Consider the following 26,677-nt stretch of genomic DNA (forward strand, 5'->3'; position numbering starts at 1 on the left):
CAGACTGGAACTGATAGAGGATGCTACTGTTTCTCTTTTTGTTTTTAAAAATCTTTTTCCACATGTCCTAAGATACTCAGTTTTTCTTCTTTTTTTTTTTTTTTTTTTGAGACGGAGTCTCGCTCTGTCGCCCAGGCTAGAGTGCAGTGGCACGATCTCAGCTCACTGCAAGCTCCGCCTCCTGGGTTCACACCATTCTCCTGCCTCAGCCTCCTGAGTAGCTGAGACTACAGGCGCCCGCCACCACGCCCGGCTAATGTTTTTATTTTTAGTAGAGATGGTGTTTCACTGTGTTAGCCAGGACGGTCTTGATCTCCTAACCTCGTGATCCGCCTGCCTCGGCCTCCCAAAGTGCTGGGATTACAGGTGTGAGCCACTGTGCCCATCCTTTTCTTTCTTTTTTTAAAAAAAATTCATTTTCTGCAACAAAACCCACATTCTTTTTTTTTTTTTTTTTTTAAGGCAGGGTCTTGCTCTGTCACCCAAGGTAGAGTGCAGTAGCTCAATCACAGCTCACTGCAGCCTCAACCTGCCTGACTCAAGCGATCCTTCCACCTCTGCCTCTGCAGTAGCTGGGACCACAGGTGCACAACACCACACCCAGCTAATTTAAGAAAAAATTTTTTTGGTAGAGATGGTGTCTCCCTATGTTGCCCAGGCTGGTCTGGAATTCCTGGCCTCAAGCAGTCCTCCCAGCCAGCCTCCCAAAGTGCTGGGATTACAGGCTGAGCCACTGCCCCAAGCCAGTTACTCAGTTTTTCTAAAACTTGGGTGTGTGGGGGAGGCTGGCACCCTTCCCACTCCTCTGAAAGGCAGTTTCCTAAGGGAAGGGTCTTCTGCTGCTCACTACCCTTAACAGTCCTGTGTCCCCAGTGCCCAGCCCCTGAGGAAGGGAAGGCATGCTGACAGGGTCCATGTGATCCATGTCCAGTGGCTCTGGTGACAGCAGTGTGACGTCAACTGGCTGTGAGAACTCGAGTAAGGCCAGTCCCGATCTGGTCCTCAGTGATGGAGAAAAGCCCCTCTTAACCTCCAATTCAATGATCCTAAAAGAGCAGGTGCTTCGGGGTACTGAAACTGCACTTTTGGAGGGGGCCTTTGGGAAGGCCGGGCTGGGGACTCAGGTCTGGAGGGTGACAGAGCCGACATCCCGTAAACCGGGGAGGAGGAAGGTGGGGGTGGGTGGGCCTAGGAGCTGGGGGCGCCTCCTCGCTGCGGGCAGCTGGCTTGGGGCTGGGGCGTGACTGTCTCCCCGCCACCATCACCGCCCGCCCGCCGTGACTGCAATAAGAGAAGTCCGAGGCGGCTTCCTCCTCCCTGCCCAGCAGGGGCGGCGGTCAGAAGCGGGCAGCACCCCAATTCTCCCCGCACGCCGGCACTCGCGGCTGCTGGAGCCCCGGCTGCCTCACCCCGGGGCCGGGCAGAATTGGGCTCCAGGTAAATGACAGCGTCGGGTGGGGGCTGGGCAGATCGAGCAGTGCCCTCCCCCTTGAGACTCTGGAGAGAGGACTGGGGGTAGAGGGGAAGAGAAGCCTGAACCTGGGGGTGGGGGAACACCTGAGCAAGGTGACAGCCAAAGGGACCCCAGCCCGAAAAGGCCTAAGGAGGAAAACCGGCGACCTGGAAAGCAAGGCTGATAAACCTAGGGGAGAGGGCGGAGGGGAGCACGGGGGAAGCCGACCTAAGGGACACCCAAAAAGGTCTAGTGGGTAAAATGGAGGGGATTGATGAGAGTTTAGGAAGGGGGCTAAGACAGGTGGGGGAGAAGGACTAAGGGGAACCCCAGGAGGGTCTGGGGGAGAAACTGAAGGGATCGTGAGAGTGGGACTTTGGGGAGAAGCCGACGGGTCTGATAGGTCCGGGAGAGGGGAAATGGGTGGGGGTGCTGGAGGGAACAGGTGAGGGAGCTCGCGGGAAGGGGGTCGAGGAGAACGACTTCTGGAGGACGGAGAACCTGGGGTGCAATTGCGGGTCCAGGAAGTTCCCCTCTTCCGAGCTGGCCGAAGTCGGGGTGAAGCCCACAGCCCGCAGGGTAACGTAAGAGGCCTCGACGGCGGCCCCGCGACCCTCTCGGCCCGCCCTTGAGGTGGGTTCCGGGCTGCAGGGGACTCCTGCCCGGCGCGCGAGGCGTGGGTCCCCGCTTCCTGGGGAAGTCCCCGCCCTCGGAAGGGACTGGCCTCTCCGGGCGCCCCCTCCGCGCCCGCGGCGGTCTCGGCCCGCGCTCCCCGCGGAATCCGGGAATTGCTGCCGCCCCGACGGAAATCCTGCCTTTGACCGCGAGTGCCCGCAGGGGCAGCCTCCATGGCAACGCGAGGGCGGGCCGCGCTGGGCCGCCGCGGGGCTCCTGGTGGGCGCAGCCCCCTTTGCTCTCCGCCTTCGCCCCCTTTTTGAATCCTCGGTCTGGTGGGTGGGGGGTGGGGAGTGGGCTTCCCGACCGAGGTAGAAGGCGATGCCGCTGTGTTCAGGGATCCTGGGGTGGAGGATCTGCTGTTTGAGAGACCTGGGTTCTTAGCAAGACTGGGCCCTTAATTGCTGTGTGACTGTAGGCAAGTTACAGGGCTTCTCTGGGCCTCATTTTCCTCATCTGAACTATGGGGAGAAATTATCCTTGTGTCCACCCTTCCCCCACGAGAATCAGGTGCAGAAAGCAGTTTTTGCTGAGTGTCCTGAAGGGTTAAGGGCTATCCCTGACTCAGCGAGCCTCCCCTTCACCTTCTCAAAAGCATGCAGAGGAGACCAGCCTCGGCAGCACAGGGAGACCCCCGTCCTGTCTCTACAAAAAAATATAGTTAGCCAGAAGGCGGGAAGTGGTGGCACCTGCCTGTAGTCCCAGCTACTCCAGAGGCTGAGGCCGGAGGATCGCTGGAGCCCACGAGTTCAAGGCTGCAGCGAGAGCTCCTGGGTGAGAGAGTGAGATTTTGTCTGTAAAAAACAACAACAACAAAAAGCATGGAGAGGGACCAGACTGCCCGGCTCTCACTGACAGGGCCTCCAGGGACCAGCACACAGTTGACGTCTAAATAGTTTATGGCTCTGATGAGAGCCCATACTGGGGAGGTCAGCAGAGTTGAAATCTGTCTCACACCCTCTCTGGTGCCGCACCCAGTTGGCTGCCCCTCGGGTGTGTACTCTCAGGGTTCCTGATGTCCTTGGCATCCTTCTGACTGTGGTGATGATGGGAGAGCAGGACCCTGTTCCCACTTCACAGATGGGAAGATGGAGGTTTGGGAGTTGGCAACCTGCAGGGCCAACAGTAGGGACCAGAAGTCCAGGACATCTCGTCTCTAATGTAGCCTGAGCTGAGGCCTGAATCCTTACCTCATCCCTACCAAGTTTCATGTACCCTCCAGGGAGGAGGGTGTGGGGTTTGGGGGGCTTCATGACCACTTCCTGTTCCAGTGAGTAGGTGCTCTCATGCCCTCCTCCAGTGAGGGTGTGAGTGTTTGTATGTTTTGGGCTCTGAGTGAATGAGCATGAACTTGAGCATATGAGTGGATGTTTGGGTGTTCTCTGCAGCCACCTGGGGCTGATGTGGCAAAGGAAGTGGCCAGACCTCAGGAGGCTGGGTAGGGAACCCCAGAGCTGGGGAAGTAGGGGCCAGGGCTCTTCCCACGCAGAGCAGACTGGGCTGACCTAAGGTGGGAAAAGGCAGGATGTCCCCCTCACCGCCCCCCTCCCCTGAGGGACCAGGGAGGGGGCTTCCTGGCCACACTGTGAAATCTAGACTCCCATCCCTTGGCTGCCCCTGGACCCCCCTCCCCATGGCTCCCATCTCCTGAAAATCTTGAGTCCCAGGCCAGATGGCACCTAAAGAGCCGTGTTTTAGAGGCTGCTGGGTGGTTTTCAGCAACAGGTGGAAAACCACTTTTACCCACAAGAAGTGGAAAAAACTGCTGACGGCCTCGGGACCACATGGAGGGTAAAGGCCACCCCCGATCCTGCACACGCCTGGCCTCACCACGGTGGTGGTGGAGTCAGATGGGCTTGGGTGGGCATGACTTCTTCAGAAGGCAGTTTCGAGGCCTCAAGAAAGGATGGTGTAAGATGAAAGGGGGTTAATGAAGGCCGGGCACGGTGGCTCACGCCTGTAATCCCAGCACTTTAGGAGGCCGAGGTGGGTGGATCACCTGAGGTCAGAAGTTCAAGAACAGCCTGGCCAACATGACTAAACCCCGTCTCTACTAAAAATACAAAAATGTAGTTGGGCATGGTGGTAGACGCCTGTAATCCCAGCTACTCAGGAGGCTGAGGCAGGAGAATTGCTTGAACCTGGGAGGCGAGGTTGCAGTGAGCCGAGATCAAACCATCGCATTCCAGCCTTGGTGACAGAATGAGACACTGTTTCAAAAAAAAGAAGAAGAAGAAGAAAGAAAGAAAGGGAGTTAATGAGCAGTGGGGGCCTCAGCAAAGGCACTGGCATTCAGCCGGGTGGAGGGTCTTGGTGAGAGGACTGGGGATGAGGGATGGAAGCCCGCCCGGACAGAGCTTAGTGAGAGATGCGGCACAGTGGGATGGGAGTCACCTGCAGACCTCAGCCTTGCTCCCTGCCCCTGCAGCCCTGGCCTGTCCCCTGGCCAGCCCAGAGCCTGGAGGAGAAGCCGGAACTCTTGCAGGATGGTGGTTTCCTGCCCCTGCCCAAAGTCCGAGTTCCCTTTTGATGAAATCCCCCAGGCGGCTGGGCCAGCTCAGCCCTCTCACCTCACCCTGGGAACTTCTCTTTCTTCTCAGCCCTGCCCAGTCCCGTACCCTCTGGTCCCACACCGTCACTGCCACGGAGGACCTTCCTCAAGAGAAAGGAGGGAAGTGAAAGTTCACTGGGCACTTACTGTATGTCTGATGCTTTCAGTGATGTGACCCCATTTGATGCTGAGAAGCAAACCCAGGAGGTGGACATTTGTATTCTTATTTTATAGGCAAAGATGCTGCCGCTCAGGGAGATGAACTGACTTGCCCAATGCCTTAAGCTAGTTGTCAGGCAGACTAGAATTTGAGCCTAAATCTGCCTCTAGATCCCACAGATACTTGGTGAGGGTTGCGGGGGCAGGACATCCTGTGTCTACATGAAAGAACTGGCATAGCTTTGGGAAGTGTAGGCCTCAAAAAAGGATGGGTGGACCTGGGGTTCCTATGTCCAGCAGTAGGGGTGAGTGGGAGGCAGGGTCCCTCCCTGCTGGGTGACCAGCTGCCATATGACAGGGGTGGTGTGTTCGACCGGAAGTATGACATTCACTAGTTAGGAACAGCATGATCTCTTGCTCAGGCTTTGGAGAACACAGCAATGCGGAGGGAACAGAACTCTGGACTTGAATTAATAGTCCTGATTTTGAATCCCTTGTCTGGCTGTGTGATCCTGGGAAAGTAACTTCCCCCTATGCAAAAGAGAAGGTGGAGTGGTAAATGGTCCCTGGGGGCCATTCTGGTTTTGGTTATTGGTCACACTTGGCCACTGCACATCAGGCAAGAGCCACATGTTATGAAGCCCTCACAGCAACTACTCAGAAGGTGCAGATGCAACAACTAAGGCTCAGAGGCTTATGTCAAAGATCCAAGGTCATAGAGCTACTGAAGAATGGAGCTGGGGAGGGCCACAGGGCAGATGTTGAAGTGGGGAGCACTGTGGTCCAGGATTGGACCTCAGTTTGATACTTGTAACCTGATTTTGACCCTGATGGGGATCTCGGAGCCGACTCCTGTAAACCAGATGTTCAAGAGACATATTTATAAACAGAACTAAGTGCCCAGAATGATGCTGTGGCTACTCTCTGAGCTGCCCCCTTTCTAGTATTAGCAGGCAGTGAAGTTCAGTGCTGAGAAAAGAGAGACCTGGCTTCTTCAAATTCAGTGACTTCCTGAGAAAATCTGGGCAGATATGGCTCTCTCTCTCTCTCTCCTGCGCCCCTCCCTCCCCCCACCTGCGCCCTGCCTGCTGTATCAAGGATTTAGAGCATGAGGCACAGGACTCAGAACACTAGGTGCTCCTTAAGAGACACACGTTATTGCAGGGGTGTCCAATCTTTTGGCTTCCCTGGTCCACATTGGAAGAAGAAAAATTGTCTTGAGCCACACATAAAATACACTAACACTAATGATAGCTGATGAGCTTTAAAAAATTGCAAAAAAGGCCGGGTGCGGTGGCTCATGCCTGTAATCCCAGCACTTTGGGAGGCCGAGGCGGGCAGATCACGAGGTCAGGAGATTGAGACCATCTGGGCTAACATGGTGAAACCCCGTTTCTAGTCAAAATACAAAAAATTAGCCAGGCGTTTTGGCAGCACGCCTGTAGTCCCAGCTACTCAGGAGGCTGAGGCAGAAGAATCACTTGAACCCAGGAGGCAGAGGTTGCAGTGAGCCAAGATTGTGCCACTGCACTCCAGCCTGGGCAACAGAGTGAGACCCCGTCTCAAAAAAAATGACAAAAAAAATCTCATAATGTTTTCAGAAAGTTTACTAATATGTGTTGGGCCACATTCAAAGCTGTCCTGGGCTGCATATGGCCCATGGGCCATGGTTGGATAAGCTTGCATTATTGCTTCTACTAGGATTACAGAATGGACTAGTGGTTACAGTGGTTTTTGGCAACAAGTTGATCAGCATTGCATTTTAGCATCCTTTACTCACAATGTAATCTTGGGCAAGTTACTTAACATCTCTGTGCCTCAGTTTCTTCATCTGTAAAATAAGGGTACTCATAAACCCACCTCATAGGTTCAACAAATAAGACCATGACCGGGAATTACTTGGCAAGATGCTAGTCACTGTGTAACTGTTTATAAATCAGCTCATTTTTACTGCCACCCGGATTTCTAGGAAGTCAAATTACTCTCCAAAGAATTGGTGGCACATAGAGATCAGAGCAAGAGGAGGATGAAGAGTCCTAGGGCTATTTTCATGCAGATACCTGAGCAGAGTGAACCCAATCTGCTCTCCTTCTGTCTTTTTCCCTCCTTGTCTCTTTAGCTCTCTCTCTCTCTCTTTATCTCTGCCTCTCTCTGTTTCTATCTCTTTCTGTCTCTCGGTTACTCTTTCTCCTTAAGTCTCATTTCTGCCTCTGTCTCTTTGTCTCTGTTTCTTTCTGGCAGTGTGTGCTGGAGCCAGCTAGTTACTGGCTCAGGGGAGTTCATTCTGTGTGTCTCTTCCACCTCAGCTTTCCGGAAGTCACTTTGGTAGCTTTAAATCAGCCATTGTGGGAATATTTACACCATGGAAATCAGAAAATGTGACAAATCGGGCTTTTTCTTTCTTTTTTTTTTTTTGAGAGTCAGTTTATCAGCATACCATGCTGTGTTTCTCTGTCTCTGTCTCTTCCTTCTACCTCTCTGTCTTTGTGTCTCTCTAGCTGTCTTTGGCTCTTTCTCTTTATCTCCCTGTATCTCTCAAACTCTGCCTCTCTCTCTCTCTTTCTACCTCTTCTTTTTCTTTCCCCATCTCTTTCTTTCCTCTGACAAAACAGCATGAACATGGCTACATGCAGTGCGGCCCCTCCCTGCCTTGGGCCATGCAGATGCCATACCCTGTGCCTACATCCCCTGACCCCTCAGCATACTGGTCCCCAGAGAGCCAGGCCTGGCCAGGGCTTTGGTCTGCATCAAGTTTGGAAGTGATAAGACCCAAGAGCTGCCTACCTCTGCCTGCTGACGACACTGTCAGCCCTGCCAGGGCTGTTCCTGAGCCCACAGAGCTTCCTTCTCAGATGCTGATAGTCTCTCCCTTCCAGCCATACTGGGCATGTAGAATTCAGGGATCCCCTCTGTCTGATATAGATATGTTGTGGCAATATATACGTGGGTATTATTGGAAGTGGCAACATTGTATCTGTGTATGAACGTGAGAGATTGTAAAAGTCTATGTTCTCCTATAGAGGAGAGCCCTATGTGGGTCTGTGTCACCGGAGAGGGCTGTGTATATCTGTGTGAGTGTGTGTGTCCTTACATGGGAGGCGGGGGGACAGTGCGGGGGCATCTGCATTTGTGCATGCTAGCAGGAATGGCTGCATCTGTCTGTATCAGTGGTAGGCAATGGAGAGAAGTGCTTGAAAGCTCAGATTCTGGAGCCAAACACCAGGATACATCATGTCTGTGGCCTTCTTTTTTGAGACAGAGTTTCACTATGTTGCCCAGGCTGGAGTACAGTGGCATGATCATAGCTCACTGCAGCCTCTATCTCCTGGTCTTAAGTGGTCCTCCTGCCTCAGCCTCTCGAGGCACGTGCCACCATGCCAAGCTGATTTTCGGAGTTTTTTTGGTTGGTTTTTTTGTGGTTTTTTTTTTGAGACAGAGCTTCACTGTCACTCAGGCTGGAGTGCAGTGACAGGCATAAGCCACCGTGCCTGGCCAATTTTTGTATTTTTTGTAGAGATGGGATTTGCCATATTGCCCAGGCTGATCTCGAATTCCTGGGCCCAAGCAATCCTCTTGCCTTGGCCTCCCAAAGTTCTGGGATTACAGATATGAGCCACTGTGACTGGCCAACCCTGGGCAGGTTTCCAAACCTCTCTGTGCCTCAGTTGCCTCATCAATAATAATAATACTTAGGCCGGGTACAGTGGCTAATGCCTGTAATCCCAACACTTTGGGAGGCCAAGGCAGGTGGATCACTTGAGGTCAGGAGTTCAAGACCAGCCTGGCCAACATGGTGAAAAGCCATCTCTACTAAAAATACAGAAATTAGCCCGGCATGGTGGTGGGCGCCTGTAATCCCAACTACTCAGGAGGCTGAGGCAGGAGAATGGCTTGAACCCAGGAGGCGGAGGTTGCAATGAGCCAAGATCATGCCATTGCACTCCAGCCTGGGTGACAAAAGTGAAATTCCCTCTCAAAATAAATAAATTAATAATAAGAATAATAATACTTAAATCATAGGATTGTGTGGATAAAATGAGATAATATAGATAAAGTGCTTAATGCAGTGGCCAGCACATAGTAAGTGCTATAAATTTTGTATTTGCTATTCATGTATAGAGGATGTGTGTGTGTGTGTGTGTGTGCATGCGCATCTATGTGCAGACGGATGAGGGCTGGAGGTGTGTGTATATGGGGTGTGTGTACACTAGAAGATGTTTGTGCTGAGAATCTGTGCAGAGGAGCCTGGAGCCTGTGCATGAGGCAGCTGAGGTAATGTGCCATCTGAGAAGAGGTCTGAAGGGCTGTATGGATCTGGGTATCAGCACGGTGCACCATTTGAGGTGCGTATGTGTGTCTTCCTGTGAGAAGGCTTTATTCTCACCCTTGGTTTTTCTGTTTTCTTTTTAAAATAGAGACAGGGTCTTACTCTGTCTCCCAGGCTGGAGTGCAGCGGTGCAATCACAGCTCCTGCAGCCTCAAACTCCTAGGCTTAAGCAATCCTCCCACCTCAGCCTCCCGAGTAGCTGGGACTGCACAGGGAGTGCACAGGGGGACTGTGGGAAGGATGAGGGTGTAGGTGTGTGGACATGGTTTGGGGATGTGCAGGTGTTTGGTGTATGACTGTGTAATGAGGGTGCCATCAGGACTGGCTAATTTAAATTTTTTTTTTTTTGTAGAGACAGGGTGTCCCTATGTTGCTCAGGCTGATCTCAAGCTCCTGGGCTCAAGCAATCATCCTGCCTCGGCCTACCAAGGTCCTGGGACAGCAGGTGTGAGCCACTGTGCCCGGCCTCACCCTTGTTTTTGTATCAGCCCCATCTCTCTTTTCACCAGTCCCTGAAATCCCTCCCACTGGGCCCTGGATGGCTTCCAGTCCTCCACCTCTGTTTTCTGCCCTGGCTCTAACTAGCCCTGTAGCATCCTGGGGCCTTTTAGACACAGTGGTTTCATCCCAGGGAGGGGTCCCGGGGCAAAGGTCTCAGGCAGGGCCCAGTGAACAGGGGCTATTTTAGGGCAGGCTTCTCACCACAGCCCGCCCCACAGTTCACCACATGGGTGTGATGCCCCCACCCCCACCCAACACACACATGAGAGATCACTTACAGCAAAGGGTGAGAGGGGCAGGTGGGGCTAGGGTGGAGACCAAAGCACTGATGTGACGGAAACATCGGCCAGGCAACTGGACCTGGTGGATCCAGGAAGACTTCCTGGAAGAGGTGAGTGGTGCTAGGTAGGAAGGATAGGACCCAGAGAGAAGAGGAAGAGAATATCTGTAAGGGTGACTGGAGTGGGGATTGAGAGAGAGAAGCTGGGGGCCCTTGCTTCTAGGACCTTGGGGCTCCTCTGGGGCAAATCAGGATTCACAAGGTTGGCCCCACCCTAAACTCTCCAGTCTTCTCACATCTTAGGAAACCAAGCCCTCTCACCAGTCAGTTCCTCTCTGAGTGTTGCAATGGCAGAGTTTCTGGCAGGGTGTGGGGGACCCTTACTCAATGACCTGCCCTGTTGCTCAGAGGATACTGCTGCCAGAAAAGGGTTGGCTCATTGTGGGGCTTCCCAAGGTACTCTGGTGGCCCCAGCTTCTGACCTGGTCCTTTCTCTAGTATGGGGATAGGTGGAGAGCTCCAGAGGCAGGTATCTACTATCACTCAGCCACCACATGGAACCCTAGGGTGGCTGGGAACACAGCAGGGTTCAAAGGAAGGACTGTTTTTTTGTTTATTTGTTTGTTTGTTTGTTTGTTTTTTGAGATGGAGTCTCGCTCTGTCACCCAGGCTGGAGTACAGTGGTGCGATCTCGGCTCACTGCAAGCTCCACCTCCCAGATTCAAGTGATTCTGCTGCCTCAGCCTCCCGTGTAGCTGGGACTACAGGCGCCCACCGCCACATCTGGCTAATTTTTGTATTTTTAGTAGAGACGGGGTTTCACCATATTGACCAGGCTGGTCTGGAACTTCTGACCTTGTGATCCACCCACCTCGGTCTCCCAAAGTGCCAGGATTACAGGCGTGAGCCACCGCGCCCGGCCGGAAGAACTGGTTTTTAGGAGATGGTGACTGGGGACTGTGAGGGAGCTGAGCATGGCTTGATAGAAATCCTGTTAGAGAGATGATTATAATGTACAAAATCATGCGTGTCCGAGTGTGTTCGTCTGTTAACCTGGCAGGCACCACATGTATATGTGCATGTGTATGTGTGTGTGCTATTGTGAGCTTGGGCTTGTTAGAGCCTGTATTGGCATGTGATGGGGTTGGCACGCACACTCATGCAAATATATGCTGTGAGTGTTGTTGTGTGACTGTGCTGGTGGGTCAGGTGAGTATGAGTGTGAAAGAGAGCTGGTGTGGGTGGTTTGCCCTATGTGACGGGGGTTGTGTAAGTGTGCCAGGGGTGATAGGAAGGGAAGTGAAGGCAGAAGTCATGCTGGGGCAGAGCCCAGGCCTTCTGGCTTCCTGAAGAGGGCAGGAGCTGGGCAGCTGCTGACAGAAACATTGGCAGAGACTTCATCTTCCTCGTCCTTCTGTCTCACCCTCAGGTCTCTGACCCCTCCCAAGGATCATGCCGCAGCCCCACTGACCCAGGAGTAGGGGCCTAAGGGGTGAGTGGGCTAGACTGAGGGCTTTCAGGGTCAGGAAACAGGGTGGGGGTGGCCTTCCTGAACCCCACAACTCCTTACAGCCCCCTTCTCCTACAAGGACCCTGTTGCTAGGTAACAGATGGGGGAGCCAGAATGAGGCAGCTTGAGAGGCTGGAGGCTGGACCCATGACAGGAAATGGCCTTGATCCCTCTCTGCAGTGACTCTCCAGGTGCAGACACACAGCCTCACACACACACACACACACACATGCACAGATATACAGACACACATGCAGACAGACACACATCCAGAGACAGCACACTGCTCCCACACACAGATAGGTGCACATTCATAGACACACAGACACACAGACACCCACTCACACAGACAGGCACACACATACTCACACAGAAACACATGCACACAAACACGGTCTTACAGACACATACACATGCAGCCAAACACATACACAGAGACTTTTATACACTCTCATATACACACAAACCTGCACACACAGACACACAGACATCCACAAAGAGCTGCATACACACGCATACCCACACAGGCAAACTCACCCATACTTAGAGACACACGGATGCACATGTACAAGCACACTGAAAGAGTCACAGAAACACAATATATCAAAGCAATAGGATCCAACCTGAGCAATATAGCAAGACCTTGTCTCTACTAAAAGTCAAACAAATTAGCCAGGGGTGGTGGCACGCACCTGTAGTCCCAGTTCTTTGGAGGCTGAGACCAGAGAGTCACTTGAGCCCAGGAGATCAAGGCTGCAGCAAGCTATGATTGTGCCACTGCACTCCAGCCTGGGCAATAGAGTGAGATCTTGTCTCAAAACAAAAAAAGCAAAGCAATAGGAGGCAAAAATATGCAAATAAGCACAGCAATATCCCAATGTAGAAAGCCAGCCCCAGAGATATAGACATGATCCAATGGGAAGAGAAGCACTGAGGGGGGACATACTGTGAGGCAGACTGAACGGTACAGTAGGTGGCCCGGTTCCGCCTTTATCCCTTACAGGGAGGACCCCAATCTAGGCCCAAGAGGGAAAGCCACGTGCCTGTATGAGTGTATGAGCATGTGCACGTGTGTGTGTGCACAGGGTGGTGCACCTGGCAGGGGCCCTTGAGTGAGGCATGCCCCATTCTGTAGCAGGGAACCTGGAATGGGCTGTGTGTTCTGCAAGAAATTGGAGCCCGTGGCCACGGCCAAGGAGGATGCTGGCCTGGAAGGGGACTTCAGAAGCTACGGGGCAGCAGACCACTATGGGCCTGACCCCACTAAGGCCCAGCCTGCATCCTCATTTGCCCACATCCCCAACTACAGCAACTTCTCCTCTCAGGCCATCAACCCTGGGTTCCTTGATAGTGGCACCATCAGGGGTGTGTCAGGTGAGTCCAAGGGGCCGGAGGCAGGTGCTGCCTGGATCCTGGGAGAAAGTGAGGGAAGAAGAGGAGCTGCGGACTTGCCCTTAGGAGCCTCCAGTAGGATGTGGCAGATACAACCCCGCTTTCAAGATCACATGGGCTGAGGGAGTCTGTACAGTCCTACCATCAGAAACCACAGTCTGCAGGACAGGGTCAAGAAGCTCTACTCCCAGTCTGAGAGGGGCAGGATGCTGTGACAGATGCAAGTGACAAAGAGAAACTTCTTGCCCTTTTAGGTGCCACTTCCCAGATGGGAAGTCTTCTTGGTGGGGAAGAGGAGGAGTGGGCAACAAGGGGATCCTCCATGGTGGGAGGAATGGGCTTGAAGTTGTGTGTCCTAAGCTGTGCAGACCAAATCACAAATTCTTTGGACTCCAAAGGCCTTTGGGAACCGGAGCACTAAAGGAGTGGGGAGGTGCAGCACCTGGCTGGGGAACAGGAATTTGGGGTGCAGCCCCCTTGGTGCTTCTGCCCCATGCCCTACCCTGCTGAGTAGCCCTGACTCTGCAGGGATTGGGGTGACCCTGTTCATTGCCCTGTATGACTATGAGGCTCGAACTGAGGATGACCTCACCTTCACCAAGGGCGAGAAGTTCCACATCCTGAACAACACGTAAGTGACCAGGCCACCTAGTCAGAACATTGCCTGGGCTGGGAGCAGGACACAGACAGGAATCGCACCTGGTCCCTAGCCTCAGAATGCTCCAGCCTAGTTGGGAACACATATACATAACAATAAAAACCCTGGGTGATTGCAACTGTGTGCTGGTTGGGGGCGTTGGTGTTGGGCCACTGCACCGGCCTGGAGGAGGTGATTTTTAAGCTGAGGCTATAAAAATGAAATAGACGGCTGGGTCCAGTGGCTCATGCCTGTAATCCCAGCACTTTGGGAGGCCAAGGCGGGTGGACCACCTGAGGTCAGGAGTTTGAGACCAGCCTGGCCAACATGGTGAAACCCTGTCTGTACTAAAAATACAAAAATTAGCCAGGCGTGGTGGCGCATGTCTGTAATCCCAGCTACCTGAGAGGCTGAAGCAGGAGAATCACTTGAACCTGGGAGGCGGAGGTTGCAGTGAGCTGAGATTGCGCCACTGCACTCCAGCCTAGGCAACAGAGCAAGACTCCATCTCAACAAAATAAATAAGTAATTAAAAAATGAAAAATAAAAATGAATAGACAGTGAAGGAAGAGGTAAGAAAAGAGGAAGAGAGTGAGAGAGAATGAGAATAAATGATGACTTCTGAAAACCACAAAGTGGTTCACCTTAGGTGGTTCATAAAATATGGGATGCAGAATGGGAGAGAACAGAGGCTAGAGAGGTAGGCAGAGGCAGATTCTGCCAGGCTTTTTTTTTTTTTTTTTTTTTTTTTGAGTTGGAGTCTCGCTCTGTCTCCCAGGCTGGAGTGCAGTGGTGCAGTCTTGGCTCACTGTCACCCCCACCTCCTGGGTTCAAGTGATCCTGGGACTACAGGCAAGAGCCACCACACCTGGCTAATTTTTTGTATTTTTAGTAAAGATGGGGTTTCACCATGTTGGCCAGGCTGGTCTCGAACTCCTGACCTCAGGAGATCTGCTTGCCTCGGCCTCCCAAAGTGCTGGAATTACAGGCATGAGCCACCACACCTGGCCTCTGTCAGGCTTTTTAAGCCACATTGAGAAGTCTAGATTTTATCCAGAAGGAAATCTGTAGCCATTTTCTGTGGGGAAGTGACCTAGTCAGCTGTCCACTGTATTCCCAATCCCCAGCCCAGCTGGGGAGCCCGAGGAAGAAGCTAAGAGCCCCAAGTGCCCCCGAGCTTATTCCTTCTGCAGGGACAAGCCCTCCCAGGGAAGCTGCAGTGGCTGGGGCAGAGCAGACAAAAGCCCCAGTGGTGGGGGGTGTCCAAGATGAGGCTGTGGCAGGATTCATCTCTGCAGACCTGTGTGGCTCCACCTGGCCCCAGGGTGCCTTGGGGGCTAGGGGTGCTGCTGACCATGCCCTGTTCTGTGCCTGCAGTGAAGGTGACTGGTGGGAGGCTCGGTCTCTCAGCTCCGGACAAACTGGCTACATTCCGAGCAACTATGTGGCCCCTGTTGACTCCATCCAGGCTGAAGAGTAAGTGGGGATTGGGGCAAGACCAGCCCTATGGACAGGACCCTGGAGTCCAGACTCCACGGCCACCTCTGGGACAAGTCATTACTCCAGTCTGAGACTGTCTCCTTATCTAATAATTTTGTAAGGTCATTGTGAGAACAAAAGAAGATTGTACTGATAATAATAATAGTAGATAATACTTATAGAGCATGTATTATGTTCTGGCCACTATTCAAAGTACTGTCTGTGTATTAATGGGGTTAGAAACTACTACTATCCTATTTTACAAATGAGGAAGTTGAGACACAGAGAAAGTAAATATCCTGGGCAAGTTCACATGGCTAGTGAGTGGTGGAGCTGATGTATGAACCCAGATATTTGGGCTGCATTTGCTAAGCATTACACATATTGCCTCCCCGTAAAGCAACAGTGTATGAGCTTTAAAAAATTGTAAAGTGCTGAAAAGGTGCAAAGGAGCATTACTAAGAATTAATTCTATTAAGGAGACAAGAATTTTTCTTTTTCTTTTTCTTTTCTTTCCTTTTACTTTTTCTTTTTTCTTTTTTTTTTTTTTTTTTTTTTTTGAGACAGGGTCCTACTCTGTTGCCTAGGCTAGAGTGTAGTGTAGTAGCACAATCTCAGCTCACTGCAGCTTTGACCTCCCTGGCTCAGATGATTCTTTCACCATGCCTGGCTAATATTTTTTTTTTTTGTAGTAGAGATGGTGTTTCGCCATATTGCCCAGGCTGGTCTTGAACTCCTGAGCTCAAGCCATCTGCCCATCTTGGCCTCCCAAAGTTCAGGGATTACAGGCATGAGCCACCAAGGCCTGGCCCAAGAGGCAGGAATTTATCATTCATTGAATACCTTTATATACTTGAGCAAGTATACTACAGCAAGTATTTACCGCCTTGGTTCACTTAATGCTCACAATAACACTGTTAATATTATTAGTTTTTTAAGAGACAGGGGCATGCTCTGATGCCCAGGCTGGGGTACAGTGACATGATTTTAGCTCACTACAGCCTCAAACTCATGAGCTCAAGTGATCCACCCACCTCAGCCTCCTGAGTAGCTGATACTACTGGTGTGTGCCACCATGCCTGGCTAATTTTTATATATTTTTTTATAGAAGCAGAATCTTGCTATGCTGCTCAGGCTGGTCTCAAACTTCTGAGCTCAAGCAATCCTCTCACCTTGGCCTCCCAAAGGGCTGGGATTTCAGGCATGAGTCACCATGCCTGGCCCTGATATTATTATTTTAGACAGAGTCTTGCTCTGTTGCCCAGGCTGGAGGGCAGTGGCGTAATCTTGGCTCACTGCAACCTCCACCTCCTGAGTTCAAGCAATTCTCCTGCCTCAGCCTTCCAAGTACCTGGGACTACAGGTGCATGCCACCACACCTGGCTAATTTTTATAATTTTAGTAGAGACGGGGTTTCACCATGTTGGCCAGGCTGGTCTCAAACTCCTGACCTCAAGTGATCTTCCTGCCTCAGACTCCCGAATTGCTGAAATTACAGGCATGAGCCACCGTGTCCGGCCCCTTGATATTATTATTGTTCCCATTTTACAGATGAGGAAACTGAGGCTCAAAAAGCTTTTAAAAATCTATTCTCACAAATGTCATACATATATGAGAAAAGAAGGGATTGAAGAGACTTTGCAGAGTGAGAATCCAGGACTCCGTGACTGATTTGGGTTATGGGGAGTGGGAGGAATCAAGGGTGACTCAAAGTCTCCTTAAGGAGCTGGGTGGATGACGGCACCATTTGCTAAGGCGGGGAACACAGGAGCAGGTATAGGTTCATGAGTTCTAGGGGGTGCTTGTTGGATTGTGGTTTGTGGAGAGGAACATCCAGGTGGATGAGGCTGCCAGCAATTCAATTAGGTTGTGCTTTGTATGGCAGGCAACCAGCCCATGCTAATCCATGCCCCTGAATCAGTCCAGAGGAAGGGACAACTTTTCTTAATTGCCACTAAAACTCCTCAGTTTGTTTGCTGTGGCCCTTGCAGAGGGCACAATGGGCTAGGGCAGAAATTTGGGACTCATGAGAGTAAAGATGATCATTAAGGCTATACAGGAGGGGGCCGGGGGCGGTGACACATGCATGTAATCCCAGCACTTTGGGAGGCTGAAGCGGGCGGATCACATGAGGTCAGGAGTTCAAGACCAGCCTGGCCAACGTGGTGAAACATTATCTCTACTAAAAATAAAAAAATTAGCCGGGTGTAGTGGCAGGCATCTGTAGTCCCAGCTACTCAGAAGGCTGAGGCAAGAGAATCACTTGAACCTGGGAAGTGGAGGTTGCAGTGAGCCGAGATCGAGCCACCGCACTCCAGCGTGGGTGACAGAGCGAGACTCCGTCTCAAAAAAATTAATTAATTAAAAATTTCTGGAAAAGCTATATAGACAGTTAAGGAAGAGAGTGGAGAGTGCAAAAGTTTGGCCCTAGGACCCCACTTTGGGGAAAGCTGCCCTCGAAGGAGAAGGAGCCATTGGAGAAGTGAGGAAATCCAGACCAGGCCAAGTCAGAACAACCGAGAGAGCAGAGAAGCTTCAGGAAACAAGAGAGGGCATGTCAGAGGCTACCACTGGATTTGGCAGTGGGGGTGACCTTGGTGAGAGATTTCTCTGTGCGAGGGTGGGAGGCAGAGGCCAGACAGCAGAGCCTGGGAGGGAGTGGGAGGTGAGGAAGTGGAGACCCGAGTGTGAAGCACTTTTTCAAGTGAAGGGAAGGTGAGAAGATACAGCAGAATGTTGATGGCGAGATAGAACTTAGAATAGTTTCCTTTGGGGAAGGGAGAAATGTGGGCATGTCTGGAGGTTGTTGGAATAGAGAGGCTGCATGCAGGTGGAGGCTGCTGGCAGGAAGTGGGTATCACTGAGCAGGAGCGGGTAGGCGAGGTTCAGAGGTCAGGCGCGGTGAGGCCCAAGTCTGGGGAGGTGGTAGGAGGCATGAAGGAGAGGAGGAACAATGATGCAGAGGACAGGAGGTTTGTGGGGAGCTTCATGCTTGTGTCCACATCTTGGAGCCAGTGTCACCAAGCACTGAGAGGTGCTCAGTGCAGTGTTGTGGTTACGGGTAGTGTGGTTAGGAGCACAGGCCCTAAAGCAGACAGCCTGGGTTCCTGTTCTAGCAGCTGCAGCCCTGACTGTCTAATGGGGGTTAACAATAGTAGCTATCTCACAACATTGTTAGGAGAATTAAGTGAATACATACATGTATTAAGGCAGACCCTAACACGAAATATATGTGTTATTATTATAGTGATTATTAAGGAAGTAGCTAATGTCATGCGTGTGGGAGGGGGGAGGGCTTTGAAAAAAACTTGACAATGTGTCCTGTCTATACAGTCCTTCAACACTTCCTCCGTCCCCCTCCTGCCTGCCCTCCTGGACACATCACTTGCCAATGCCTTCCCCTGTTTCCTGAACTGTGCCTAGTACCCAGGGGCGGACTGACCTTCCCAGGGTCCACTGAGACTTCCACCACCCTTGGTTTGAAAACACGAGGCTCCTTTAATTCAACCCAAGATGGCCACAGGCCAGTTTCATGATCATCTGAATCTCCTATGGCACCTGTGGTCACTTCAGCTCCCCCATTGTACCTGTACAGTTGGTTTAGGGCTACGGTTCAATCCCAGAAAGAATCCCCAAGGGAGAGGAGTAATTGAGGCCTGAGGTTGAAGTTTAGACTTAGGACAACATCCAAGTCTAAGAGAGTGCAGGAAGAGCAGTAGCTGGGGCGGGAGCAGCCAGAGAGAAGAGAAGCAGCAGACTGTGCTGCTCTGGAGGCCAAAGGAGGAAAGGGTTTGGAGGTGGAGGTGGGAGAAGGATCTGAGTGATCTGATTACTGCAGTGGTGAAAAAAGAACTAGGGTGAGCGGCAGAGGATTTTAGGTAGAGCTCATTAGCCAGCCTGTGGACAGGTCACTTTCCCTCTCTGAGCCTCAACTTGCTCATCTGTAAAATGAGTGCACAGAGGGGCTATAGTGAGATGAACTGAGGGTCCATGGCACCCTGATGACTGGGACTGTAGCAATTTTAATTCAAGAGAAACCTAACGAGAAGAGATGCTAACCTTTGCTGGGCACCTACTGTGGGCCAGGCATTTTACACTCCCCTTCTCTGTGATCCTCCCAGCCAGGATGTGAAGCAGGTGTACCAGCCCCATTGTACACATGGGGAAAATGGAGTCTTGACTTGTGAGGTGACTGCGCAGGAGGCTGAGGTGAGGTTTGAGCAAAGCGTCCCTGACTCTTGCCTGCCTTTCCCAACAGGTGGTACTTTGGAAAGATTGGGAGAAAGGATGCAGAGAGGCAGCTGCTCTCACCAGGCAACCCCCAGGGGGCCTTTCTCATTCGGGAAAGCGAGACCACCAAAGGTAGGGATGGTGCCACGCGCCAAGGCGACTGGGAGGCCCAGCCATTGGGGTAGGGCTAGGAGCTGTAGGCTGCTTGGGTCAAGGCCAAGACCGGGACCAGGTCCTAGGGATGCTGCTGTCTGGCCTCTCCCAGCTCCCAGACTAGAGGAGAGAAGAACAGCAGATCAAAAGTGATCCTTCTCCACAGGTGCCTACTCCCTGTCCATCCGGGACTGGGATCAGACCAGAGGCAATCATGTGAAGCATTACAAGATCCGCAAACTGGACATGGGCGGCTACTATATCACCACACGGGTTCAGTTCAGCTCGGTGCAGGAGCTGGTGCAGCACTACATGGGTGAGGGCAGGGGCCTCAGATCCCTGAACCAACCCACTGAAGCATTGTCCAGATGGGGAGACTGAGGCCCAGAGGGCCTGAGGGAAGGGTCTACCAAGCAGTATTGGCCAGACGGAAACCAGAACCCAAGGATGGGGTCTCCCAGCCCAGGATCCAGCTCTATGAGCTTCCGGAGGAAAGCAGTCCATCACAAAGCAGCACCCCCTAATGACTGAGCAAGGCATTGGCCAGTTTCTTGCCTCAAGGCCTCAATTTGTGGAAACTTGATGGAGTGTTTGTGCCGCCTGAATGCCCCACCAAGGCACCAGGACTGCCCCGTGGGCAGACAGGGAGCCATCATCACAGGGCCCTGAGCAAGGGGTGACAGAGGCTGGTCTCACTTTTGTGAGAAACTCTGGCTGCTGGTGGAGCTTGGATGCCAGGGGACAAGGCAGAGTGAGGGGTCCATTAGAAGGCAGTGGTCGTTGTCCAGGTGAGAGGTGGTGGAAGCTAGACTAAATCGGTGGCAGCGGAGTAAAGATGAAGCAGACGATTCTGAAGCTGGGTAGGAGGCAGAATGGGCCTGACTTGGTGGAGAATTGGCTGTGGGGGTGAAGAGAAGGCAGGATTCAATGCCCATGTTTCTGCCTTGATTGGTTATGCCAAGGATGAGGTCCACGGAAGACCATGGGCCTCATGTCCACACCTTTGCCTGGAATCCCCAACCCCATTTCCACCTGTGAGAATCCCACCTTATCCTTCAAGGCCCAGCTGGAGGCTACCTCCTATGGGAAGGCCCCCAGTCCTTACAGAAGGCTTACAGGTATCATCTCTCCCTCTGGGTGCCACCCCCTTCCTTGGACACCAACATGCTCCCCTATTTAGTGGGTAGGGTTGCCTTTCTTCCTGGCCTGGGACCTCACTTGGGGCCTAGTTCCTTATAACTGATCTTAGGGTCTGGCACCAGGCTGGGATAGGATAAGGAGTGGAGGAGGGTGTCCTGGCCCACCTGTGACTCTACTTCATGACCCCCCCCAGAGGTGAATGACGGGCTGTGCAACCTGCTCATCGCGCCCTGCACCATCATGAAGCCGCAGACGCTGGGCCTGGCCAAGGACGCCTGGGAGATCAGCCGCAGCTCCATCACGCTGGAGCGCCGGCTGGGCACCGGCTGCTTCGGGGATGTGTGGCTGGGTACGGAGCTCCCGGGGGCCGGGGCGAGGGCCTGGGCTCGGGGGAGAGGGTCCTGACAAAGACAGCCTCCGAGCAGGCACGTGGAACGGCAGCACTAAGGTGGCGGTGAAGACGCTGAAGCCGGGCACCATGTCCCCGAAGGCCTTCCTGGAGGAGGCGCAGGTCATGAAGCTGCTGCGGCACGACAAGCTGGTGCAGCTGTACGCCGTGGTGTCGGAGGAGCCCATCTACATCGTGACCGAGTTCATGTGTCACGGTCAGGAGGCGGAGCCTGGTCGGGCGGGATTCGGGGTGAAGTTAAGAAGGGAGTTTTCAGGCGTGGGACCTGGGACGCGATCTGTGAGGGACGAGGGACAATGGGCAGAGTCCCACTAAGGGACCAGGTGTGTAAAACGACTGGAGGGCTAGGGTGGGAGCCGGGCCGAGTGAGACCACTAGGGAGCTGGGGCGGGGGGCGGTGCCTCAGGTGTTAGGCTGGTAGGGCTTGGGCTAAGGAAGGCAGAATCGGGAGTGAGGGAAGGTCTGGGGCGGAGTCTGGGTGGGTCTTGTCCGGGACACCAAGGAACAGAAGAAACGAGATGTGGGCAGAGTCCGTGTCTGGCAGCTGGGCCAGGGCGAGACAAGTGAGGGGTTGAGGCACCCGCGGGGTCCTAAGTCGGGGCGGGTCCAGGTGGGAGGGGCTGAGGGGCGGGGCCAAGCGAGAGGAGGAGGGGCTGGGGCCCGGGGTAGGGCCTTGGCGCTGACGTTCTGGCTTCTTCTTCCCAGGCAGCTTGCTGGATTTTCTCAAGAACCCGGAGGGCCAGGATTTGAGGCTGCCCCAATTGGTGGACATGGCAGCCCAGGTAACTGGGCCAGCAGCCTTTACCTCCCGGACCTCCCACCTATTAACTGTTCACAAATTCTCTGTCCCTTCAAACGCCTGGGAGGGCGGCCCCGCCCCCTGCATCAGCTGTGCCTCCAGCTGTGCCTGAGAGGTACTGCCTGTCTTTCTGGGCCTCAGTCTCCCCCTCTGGAAAGTGGGTTTTTCAAATGGTCCCTCACCCCTCACACAGGCCACGGTGTTGTGAGTCCACATGAGCTCCCATCTCTCCACACCTTGGTCCCCCAGGTAGCTGAGGGCATGGCCTACATGGAACGCATGAACTACATTCACCGCGACCTGAGGGCAGCCAACATCCTGGTTGGGGAGCGGCTGGCGTGCAAGATCGCAGACTTTGGCTTGGCGCGTCTCATCAAGGACGATGAGTACAACCCCTGCCAAGGTGCCCTGCTTCACCCCACCTTCCAAGAGCTCCCTATGCAACAAGGGACTTCCATGGGGCCCCACGCACCCAGGAACCCTTCTTCACCCCAGGTCGCCCGAGTCACCCCATCCTGATGTAGTATGAGAGGCAATTCTGGGCTCAAATCCCACGTCGGCCACTTACCAGCCATGTGGCCTTGGGCAAGTCACCTAACCTCTGGGAGCTGCCGTTTCTCTTATGTAAAGTGAAAATATTCAGATAACAGCAAATCAGCAGATGTTTACCAGGCATCTGCTACGTGACAGGCACAGCTATAATTCTTAAATGAAAGACAATGGTGTGTAACAGTGGGAATTCTGTAGCCAGAATGCCTGAGTATGAATCCCAGCCAGGTATTAACTCTGTGATGTGGGCAAGTTACCTAACTACTCAGTGCCTCCTTTTCCTCATCTTTAGAATGAGTCTCTATCTCATGGGGGTTTTGTGAGGGTTAAATGAGTTAATGCATGCATATCACTTAAAACAGTGTCTGGCACACAGGAAAGGCTAGCCAAGTATTGGCTGTTATTAGGATGAGAATCATTGCAATTTTTGGAAAGTGCCCATCACTATACTAGACACATAGTAGGTGTTGACTAGATACCATGTCCTTTCTACTATGCCCAGAGACCCTTGTGCTCAGGATCCCCAAAATCCTCATCCCTAGAGTCCCCATTCTCTCTCTCTCTCTCTTTTTTTTTTTTTTTTTTTTTGAGATGGAGTCTCACTGTCATCCAGGCTGAAGTGCAGTGGTGCGATCTCAGGTTATTGAAGCCTCCCAGGTTCAAGCAATTCTCCTGCCGCAACCTCCCTAGTAGCTGGGATTACAGGCACCCGCCACCATGCCCGGCTAATTTTTGTATTTTTAGTGGAGATGGGGTTTCGCCATGTTGGCCAGGCTGGTCTCAAACTCCTGACCTCAACTGATCCGACTGTCTTGGCCTCCCAAAGTGCTGGGATTACAGACGTGAGCCACTGCGCCCAGACCCCATTCTCTTAATCCAGCTGTTTCCAGGGACCCCCTCACTAACTTTCCCTGCTCCCCCATCCTCTCCAGGGTCCAAGTTCCCCATCAAGTGGACAGCCCCAGAAGCTGCTCTCTTTGGCAGATTCACCGTCAAGTCAGATGTGTGGTCCTTTGGGATCCTGCTCACTGAACTCATCACCAAGGGCCGAATCCCCTACCCAGGTTTGCCTCGCCAAGGGTAGAGTTGGGGTGGGGGATGGTTATGGGGAAGGGCTTCCTCCTGGCTGTCCCTTTGACTGACAGAGCCCCATCCTTCAGGCATGAATAAACGGGAAGTGTTGGAACAGGTGGAGCAGGGCTACCACATGCCGTGCCCTCCAGGCTGCCCAGCATCCCTGTACGAAGCCATGGAACAGACCTGGCGTCTGGACCCGGAGGAGAGGCCTACCTTCGAGTACCTGCAGTCCTTCCTGGAGGACTACTTCACCTCTGCTGAACCACAGTACCAGCCCGGGGATCAGACATAGCCTGTCCGGGCATCAACCACCTCTCTGGCGGTGGCCACCAGTCCTTGCCAATCCCCAGAGCTGTTCTTCCAAAACCCCCAGGCTGGCTTAGAACCCCATAGAGTCCTAGCATCTCCAAGGAGGTGGCTGCTCTGACACCACTTAGGGCAACCTACTTGTTTTACAGATGGGGCAAAAGGAGGCCCAGAGCTGATCTCTCATCCGCTCTGGCCCCAAGCACTATTTCTTCCTTTTCCACTTAGGCCCCTACATGCCTCTAGCCTTTCTCACTCCACCCCCACCCAAAGTGCTCAGACCTTGTCTAGTTATTTATAAAACTGTATGTACCTCCCTTACTTCTCTCCTATCACTGCTTTCCTACTCTCCTTTTATTTCACTCCAGTCCAGGTGCCAAGAATTTCCCTTCTACCCTCTATTCTCTTGGGTCTGTAAGTTACAAAGTCAGGAAAAGTCTTGGCTGGACCCCTTTCCTGTTGGGTGGATGCAGTGGTCCAGGACTGGGGTCTGGGCCCAGGTTTGAGGGAGAAGGTTGCAGAGCACTTCCCACCTCTCTGAATAGTGTGTAAGTGTTGGTTTATTGATTCTGTAAATAAGTAAAATGACAATATGAATCCTCAAACCATGAAATACCCTTGAACCTTCCTTTGGGAGGGAGGGTGGTCAATGGGGGATGAACAGACAGATTTGGCTACAGGCAGCAGCAGGGGAAGCTGGAGAGGGCCCTAATGCCTACCAAGCATGGGGCATCCAAGGTGTGGAATTTTAGAACACCCAGAGTCCCACTGCTCATCTACACGTGAGTTTAGAAGACAAGCAACTGAAGATACATTAAAATGTCCTCTTCGTTGCTGATATGGCCTTCAATCTGTGTATAATAGGTTTGCTAATTCTTTATCTGAGTTCATCGGATTTGCCATTCATCACAGGTGCAATGGGACAACCTTAGGCCTCCTTTGCCAGTGCAGGGAGGAAGAACACAGTGGACCCTCTGGAGCTGTCAGACTCTCCAAAAGAGGACAGAAGAGAGGGGAGGAGACAGAAGAGTCCTGAGGGTTAGTCTAACTCACTGGATCTCATTAGGGGAGTTTTGCCCCCAGGGGAGATTTTGGAGAGGTTTGGAGGCAGTTTGGTTTGTTTGGATCCTACAGGTAGGGATCAGGGATGCTGAACAACCTGCAGTGCACCTGAGTGATGATGAATCTTCCCACTCCCTCATTCCCCTTAGAGAAACTCTGGAAGCTGACATGCCTCCGTGTGGAAACAAGGGGAGCAGGGAATAAAGATTCCTTCCTCTCCCATCAGAAAATGTTTGTTGACCATCTGACTTACTAAGGGAATGGACAGAGAAGGAATCTGGGAGCTGGGAATCACTGCAGCAACTGGCAAATCATTACCGAGCGTTGACTCTGCAAAGCATTGACTCTTTGCTAAGGAGGACCCTGGGAACACAAACATGAATAAGACCTGTCCCTGCCCTGGAGGAGGAGTTCATAGTCAAGCAGAGGAGGAAAACTGTAATAATAATAACTCACTTATTAAGTGTCTTCTGAATGTCAGATGTATTTACAGCCATCTTTTCAATTTAATCCAGTCCTGAGCCTGGTTCTGTGATTAGCCCCATTTGTAGGTGAGAAAACTGAGGCTCAGGGGTTACATGATGTACCAAGGGCAGGCAGTGTATGTGACAGAGCTAGGATTTGAACCTAGATCTTACACCAAAGCTCATGGTCTTTTCACTAGACTTCATTGCCTCTAGGCTTTGGGAAGAGAGCCTCTGTGGAGTGTGTGTGTGTGTGTGTGTGTGTGTGTGTGTGTGTGATCCTTCCTCCTCTAGTTATTGGTAGAAAGATTCCCTGGAAATCCTCCTATGCTTGGTGACCTAAAGGAAAGAAAGATAAGGCAATCAATGCAGATTGAGAATTCCCTGTGTCCTGCCCTGTGCTGGGGGTTGCTGAATGAGAGCAATAAGACGGAGAGAAGCCAAATGGCTGCTCAGAGGGGTTGTCATAGGGGTGGGAGCCTTAGCTCCACAGAAAAAGTCTCAGGGGCCAAGGCTTCCCAAGGGCCACAGTTTGTGGCTGACCAAACTCACAAGAGCCTGATGTATAAGCCAGAGGCCAGTGATTCTACCTGCCACGAAATAAGCAGAGAAGAGCACGGTTCTGGAGCTGTAGTGCCTGGTGTGAATCCTGCCTCCACCACTCACTGGCTGTGTGGTTTAGTGCAAGTTTTTCACCTCTCCAAGCCTCAATTTCCTCATCTGTGAAATAGTAATCAAATGATCAATTCATGTTAGCTCTCTTTGTCACTACCATTTGCGAATTGTTGACTGTGTGCCAGGCATCCTGCTAAGTGCATGCATGCTGCGATTTTATCCTCGCAGATCCCTATGAGGAGGAGTTTGTTGTATCTTCATGTTGCTAATGAGGAAACTGAGGCACAGTGAAGTGAATCAGCAGGACAGAAGGGGCAGAGCAGGGGCTTACACCAAGTCTTCTGACTCCAAAATCAGTGCTCTCAGTCTCCATAGCCTTTTATTGGACCAGAATATTCTTGTCTGCCCTACAGGGCTCTGTCTGGTACCAGGATGCCCATTTGGTTTCAACGAAAGCCCAGCAGGGCAGTGAACCACCTGGAGTTCACCAGGCCCCTCGCTGCTCCTCAGGAGAGACCAGAGCCTCCTGAGCCTGGAATCCCTGTGTCTACTGGTGCCTTCCTTGTCTCTCCCTCTGAAACAGCTAGATGAATTCTCCCTTGCACCCCGTTTTCTGTGCAGCCTTCTGTTCCCTTCAGATAGAGCACAATGCAATTGATTAGGCTTCTGCTTTCTCAATTTCAATCACATCCTCACCCTGCCTCCCTGAGATTACAGGCAGGTCACCTTGATTGCGGTTTGCACCATTCACAAAACTCTTCAGTCGTTTACAAAACCATCTCTCGCCTCATTCACTCCCCCACCTGGCTCTTCTCCTCCGTGATGCGTGGATTTTACTGGTTTAAGACTCAGAGGGCAATTTTATTTCCAAGTTCATGGTGGGGGAGGAGGACACCTAATTGACTAATG

The 26,677-nt window shown here is 52.3% G+C and overlaps 1 protein-coding gene across 3 annotated transcripts; it reads left to right on the plus strand.

Moving 5' to 3' along the window:
- Window positions 1-1,324: 1,324 nt before the first annotated feature.
- FGR (FGR proto-oncogene, Src family tyrosine kinase) lies at window positions 1,325-25,049 on the plus strand. 3 transcript variants are annotated; one of them, XM_054498601.2, is made up of 14 exons: window positions 1,325-1,437; window positions 11,376-11,438; window positions 12,592-12,830; window positions 13,377-13,479; window positions 14,863-14,961; window positions 19,223-19,326; window positions 19,514-19,663; window positions 20,681-20,836; window positions 20,913-21,092; window positions 21,602-21,678; window positions 21,945-22,098; window positions 23,177-23,308; window positions 23,405-24,665; window positions 24,762-25,049. In XM_054498601.2, exons 3-13 carry the CDS (start codon window positions 12,605-12,607, stop codon window positions 23,611-23,613), a joined length of 1,590 nt encoding a protein of 529 aa, XP_054354576.1. In that variant the 5' UTR covers window positions 1,325-1,437; window positions 11,376-11,438; window positions 12,592-12,604; the 3' UTR covers window positions 23,614-24,665; window positions 24,762-25,049. The 3 variants fall into 3 exon arrangements, with proteins under 3 accessions (XP_054354576.1, XP_054354586.1, XP_063523248.1); XM_054498611.2 differs by lacking the exon at window positions 1,325-1,437 and adding an exon at window positions 9,920-10,057; XM_063667178.1 differs by lacking the exon at window positions 1,325-1,437 and adding an exon at window positions 9,953-10,057 and having other exon boundaries at window positions 24,839-25,049.
- Window positions 25,050-26,677: the final 1,628 nt, after the last annotated feature.

The sequence above is a fragment of the Pongo pygmaeus genome, chromosome 1, assembly GCF_028885625.2.
Source record: "Pongo pygmaeus isolate AG05252 chromosome 1, NHGRI_mPonPyg2-v2.0_pri, whole genome shotgun sequence".
Taxonomy (NCBI): domain Eukaryota; kingdom Metazoa; phylum Chordata; class Mammalia; order Primates; family Hominidae; genus Pongo; species Pongo pygmaeus.